This window comes from Malurus melanocephalus, unplaced genomic scaffold (assembly GCF_030028575.1).
Source record: "Malurus melanocephalus ecotype Western Australia unplaced genomic scaffold, MMel_1.1 scaffold_35, whole genome shotgun sequence".
Classification (NCBI taxonomy): domain Eukaryota; kingdom Metazoa; phylum Chordata; class Aves; order Passeriformes; family Maluridae; genus Malurus; species Malurus melanocephalus.
Window position 1 is genome coordinate 628,943 of NW_026623267.1, and position 6,000 is coordinate 634,942.

Genomic DNA, 6,000 nt, shown 5'->3' on the forward strand with positions numbered 1-6,000 from the left:
CCACAAGGCTAATTCAATATTTGYTCTGTCTATGGCATGGTGTGGAATCTTTCCTCCTCTTTTAGCAATCTCAGTGATTAGCCCTCTCACTTTAGAAGCATCAGCCCCATTTTCTAATCCTAGTCTTCCTACTAGGACTTCATTCTCTAAAGAGAGAGATCAACTTCTTTAAAACTTTTTTTTATAAAACAAAGTACTGTGAAAAGTACTCTTATTGYTGTTGAACATATGGAAGGCACCATGTAAGACAGATTTATCATATGAAAATGTCCAACTATTTATAAGGTAACTATTGTTTTCTGTTTGGAAAATTCAATAACATCCATAAACTATAATAAAATATATATTTTTCCTAGTTGGGAAAAAGAAAATAAAGATAAATGCCAGCAACATAGAGAATGGAACAGGATATTGGACACTTTCTGTGCTACTGCAGGAACTAAGATTAGTGAACAGAGAACAAGGGGTTGAGGTGTCACCTACCCATGGGAGTTCCAACGCCGTAACCTTTGGAGTCAATCAGGCCTCCGATCTGTGTCAGGTTACAGTTCCTCTGTGTGACAAACTCAATGGTTGTCGACTCCATTAAAAATGCGTAATCCGAGGTAAGCACACGCTGGATCCCTTCTTCATTACTTTTGACAAGTACTGACTGCCTCCTGCTGCTCATGAAGGCCCACATCTTGTCGTAAGTGGAGATTTTGGATTTCTGAAAGACAAATATTAGATGCAATATGAAGAAGAATAATATGCTTATAAGGGTGAAAGCAAATTTTCGATTTGCACACTGCGCTCCTCTTGGATTTTACCACATCAGGTTTTRCCATGGTAATTTTCCAAGTTGCCTGTGCCTTTCATCTCATCTGTACTTCTCATCTTCTCCATGTAAAAATAAACACCTGGACAGATTGTCAAATTTGAAATATCTGTTGTTAATCTGTTTTTACTTTTAATCTGGCTTTTTTGAAGAAGGAAGGCCTACAAATACTTCAGGTCACAAGGAAACTATGAAGTATTTCACTCTAGCGAGAATAATCAGCTATGTTGTTGAGTTTTGCAGCAGAATCTGTGGATTCTGGCACATGTGAAATTTCAGTCTTATTTCAATCACTCAGTTGAACAGTTCTGAAAACCTAATGCACAGCGTGGCAATCTGAAGAAATCAAAGCCCTTACAGATGGCAGTGGATGGAGAAAACAGTTGTGAAGGAGAGGGCAGATAACATTTTATCCATCGTACATGAAAAGAATACTTGGAGAAAGATTTTAGGTAATAGATAATATCACTCTCTGCTCATAATAATGCTAGCTTTCCTTACAGAAATTGACTACTGGAAGTCCAAAAAATTAATAAGTGCTTTCTGATTTAATATTTCTAGACTACAAAGAACTGTTGTGGTAGGAAGGCAGCCAGTAATTTGGATCAAAGGAGTCAGTAATTTGGAAGAWAATGATGCTGTGCAACTACACAGGAGCTACTTCCTTTTTTTCACCCCAGTTGCTTTCAAAAAARGACAATTACCTTCCTTCATTGTTGTAAAACACAATGCTTAAGAGATCATGACTGGATAAACGGAAGGTATTAGAATAAAATACACTGAATATTTTATATCACATTTGCCTCATCTGTTTAATAATGCTGCAAATTCAAGATATAATAGAAAATGTTCTGTAATATTAAATTTTGCCTAGTAAATAAAATGTAGAAATACAATGTGTTAACTAGTATTATGAGACTTTTTAAGGTATCTTCCCTCTTTTAATGTCAGCCTTAAACATATTTTTGCCATGAGCTCTGGTGGAAATGCTAAACAAAGATTGGCTCTACAAACCTTTCTGAAGTTCAGCTGATTGACAGCCAGAAWTTATGCCCCAAAAGAGAATTAGCCACATACATAAAACGAAAATAACATTTACTTTTTTTTAAAAAAAAGATTAATTTGTACCCCCGATGAGATACAATCCAAGAGTTCTTTCACTAYGCTTTAGAGAAAGCAGACTTAGCAAACCAAGCTTTTGAACTTACTCTAGTGTTAATCCTAATAAAACTGAAGACTTTTAGAGCTCTGTGTTATGCACATTGTAACTATACTGAACATAGGCTGGGCCTGATTGCAAAAGATATTAGTAACAAGGAAAGAAGAAAGCATTTTTCTTCAGAATATTCTGTGAACATGTAGAATAGAGAAGACCAAACAGATAGGGTCTCTCCTCATAGCATTTGTTTTTTAAAAGAAATAAATCTTGCAAGCATTTAATATTGCATTGTAGCATAATACACTTCAAGCAGTGCACACCAGCTCTGCAGGAAYCTAAGCTACTGTGTAATACTGACAGGGTGGAAATAAGTGGCCTTCAAGATTTGTAAAATTTTACCATGAACACGTATTTAATTATTTTATCATACGGTCTTTATCCCAGTAAATATATTAGCCACTATAAATACACTGAGCAACATAAAACACTGGCAGGGAAAACAGTTTTAGTAAATGGTTAGATGCACATTTCTGACACGTGTTGAGGGGGAAAAGAAAAAGCTAAATGAGCTACAATAACAAAAATAAAGAATGAACTGCAATACATATGTATTACTATATTTTTCTTTAGGAGAAAAAAAAACCAAAAAAACAAACAAAAAACAATTCCAGGGTGAAAATGTATTAGCAAGGGGAGTGTTTGCTTTCTACTCAAACATTAGAAATGTGAAGAAAATACTATATCCTCTAGAGGACAGAATGTTCATATTATGATGACTGATTTAATCGGCTAGGATAAAGTCACTGCTACTACTGAAAAGAAAAGGAAAAATGTCATCAACAAAATCAGAGAAAGCTCCTGCACAGGACAGGAATTTACTGGAATAATTAAAACAAAGGCATTTAAAAGGTCTACACATTATTTGTAAGACTTTAAATGAGAGTATAAAACTTAGAATATCAATGTACATGGCTCACCACTGTAAAGGTAGGAAGGGTGACAGAAAGTCCACAGTGATGTCTCAGTTTTCTCATATAGATGAAATACTACAATATTTTTGCATTATTTTCTTCTATCCTTAAGAACGGAAATGATTCCAGGGAAAGATGCTGTCTACTTGTGAAGCCTATTTTTTTTTTTTTTTTTAATGCACAATATTTTTTTTTCAATCTTAGATTAGAAAAACCTCCATCAATTTATTTAGGAAAATACAACCACAAATAATTGTYCTGTGGCCAAAATACTGAGTGGACTCATTGATGAAAATCAAGAAGTCAGAACAATCAAAAACACCAGGAGCACATTTGACATTGAACTAAAGAGAATGACACTCCAGTATGATTTCTTGTGGTTATGACTGTATCATCCATACTGTTAGAAGCAGATGTTGCAATTTACATTAAGTTTCCACCTTGTTTCACTGTGTGCAAATCAATCTGGTTAACCAACTTATATACTCCATCAATGAAGTGTATTACTTTATCTGGGTTAGTTCACCATATTGTTTCATCTAACTGGAAATCACTGTCTGAAAATCCAACATAACCTGAAATCAACCGGAAATGATGTCTGTATAAGATAACTCGTGGTGACATGATTTATCATGCTTGTGTTCCCTCAGGAATGCTGAAGACGATGCACAGCAGCAAGAAAGCTGCCTATGCCTTGAATTTCACTGGATGAAAAAAAGAGAAATGACTAACAGGAAAGCTGGAAATGAAAAGATTAAGCAAATCTAGAAACTCATCTACCTGATTCATCAAATGGTAGCTCTCACAATGACATTCAGAGGATACTGTCAGTGTCATTCTCAGYTTTCATAAATTAAACATCATTGGAAGATAACTGTGCTTGTCAGGGCCCACAAATGGAACCATGGCACAGRCTCTGAGTTAGTCATAGACTAATGCTGTGTATGAATATGAGTCTGAAAACAGAATGAGTCATTGCCAGTAATGTGTTACTGCTCCATCCTGGAGCACTGGCTTGGAAAGGCAAATATCTGAGCAGTGGGACTCTGGACCACAAGGTTGGAAAAATATTAGAATGTTGAAWAAATGACAGAATAAACAAGGATTAAAAATACATGGAAACAGACTTCATGATACAAGTAAAGAGCAGATAAATGCATCATAAAAATGTGTTAGGCAAATTCTGACATTTCYCTGCAAAGGAAAAATTACAGATCCATTAATGGAAATTTTGATTTTAATGATGGTTTACAGCTTCTTTTCTGGCTTCTAAAAGCATTTAGGTGCCACAGAAAATGCTTCAGCTTTGCTTTCACCCATACACAAAGAGGGGTGTAATAGGGGTGTAATGAGGGGTGCTTTCACCCTCAAAAGAGGTTTACAATAACTAAGAAAGGATTAAATGTAATTAAGATTAAATTTTGAGAAAAAAAATAAAAAACTCTGCTACCCTGTTCTCACATATTTTATGGAAGCACTTTGGATGACATGAGAATTATACCAWTACAATCATTATGTCAAGGGGAAAAACCTCACAGACTCCCAACCCTACTACAGTATTTTCTATTTATGACACTGCCTAAACCAATTTTGTGACTTTTGTTTTCCTGAGYATTGCATGCTTAGTGGACATAGGTGACTTTTCTTGAAGTTAATTCATGGATATTTTTAAAACCAAAGGAGAAATGCACAYTCACTCTAATCTTCTGCAGTGCAGACTATGAAATATCACTTMTGAATGACTTCACCAAGCCCATTGCTTAACATAAAATGAATGGCATATAAAAAGTGATTTCATAAAGACCAATCTATATGAGCCTCATCAAGGTGTACAACATGGTTCCTGAAAACATCTTTGATGACAAGCTGTGAGGATAAGGACTGGACAGAGAGAACAGCTACAGGTGGAGAACTGGCAAAAAAAGTGGTAGTTCACAGCTCATGGCCAAATTAGCATCTTGTCAAGATCTGAGTACCTTAGAGGTCAGTCCCAAACCTGAGACTACTCAGTATGTTTACAAACAGTTTGTAAAACAATACTGAAAGCACCCTTAYCAAGTTTGTGGATGGCATGAAACAGAGAGGAGAGGCAGAAATCCTGAAAGAAAGAGCTACCATGCAGATAGGTCACAAGAGGCTTGGAAATTAGTGTAACAGGAAATGAATGAGGTTTAAGTAAGATAAGTGCAAAGAAAGTAATTCCAAGCATCTATATAGAATGGGAACTGACTGGTGGGAGTGAATCTTTGCTGAAAAGGACTTMTGGTCCCAAGACAGCTAGCAGAACCTAAATATGCAGCCCATCTTTGCAGGAGAAAAGTAAACTGCAGGCAATATCAGCAAGGCTATAGCCAGTAGAACAAGGGAAGTGATTAATCTACAATAACAATACTTGGCACTTGTCAGACCACATCCAAGAATGCTGTGTTCAGTTTTTGTTCTCTGAGTTCAAAGGCATGTCAAAATTAAACAGTGTACTCCAAAGTGATCAGAAGATTGGAGATCTTAACTTACAAAGAAAGAGTTATGGAAATGCTGTTTCTCCTAGAATGGAAGGCTTACAGAGAATCAAATCACCTTCTTCCATTACCTAAAGAGAACGGTAGAGAGAAGCTGAAGGTAGAGAGAAGCTGAAGGTACTCTCTTCTATAGGATGCAGAGTGAGAGCGTAAGAGGCAGTAGCCAGGGATGTTAATGGGAAAATCTCTGAGTATATAAGGAAAAAATTCTTCACCATGAGAAAAACTAAGTATTGGAACACGTAGCTCAGAGAAATAGTAGAATCAGGTCACAGGAAACATTGAGACAGCTTAATGTAATTCTGAATAAGTTAATCTAACACTATGCACCCTGAATAAGTTAATCTAACATCATGCTTTCAATTAGGAAAGCAGATCTCCTCTAATAAGGATAAGGAACCTCTAGATATACCTTCCAACTTTGTGTTTATTTTGATTTCTTTGATTCTTTATTGGTATGAACTTCTGTACAGTAATTAATAAGAGTTCTTGAAGACTCTTCAGATTTTGACCTTGATCTATTTCAAGAAAATA

General features: G+C 35.7%; 1 protein-coding gene across 3 annotated transcripts in view; it reads right to left on the reverse strand.

Moving 5' to 3' along the window:
- The window catches only part of GRIK2 (glutamate ionotropic receptor kainate type subunit 2), a 358,136-nt gene that overhangs the window by 38,153 nt on the left and 313,983 nt on the right, over nt 1–6,000 (reverse strand). For all 3 annotated transcript variants that reach the window (XM_057364086.1, XM_057364085.1, XM_057364087.1), the window contains exon 15: nt 484–709. In XM_057364086.1, coding sequence (XP_057220069.1) covers nt 484–709 — 226 coding nt within the window. The remainder of the gene's footprint in view (nt 1–483; nt 710–6,000) is intronic.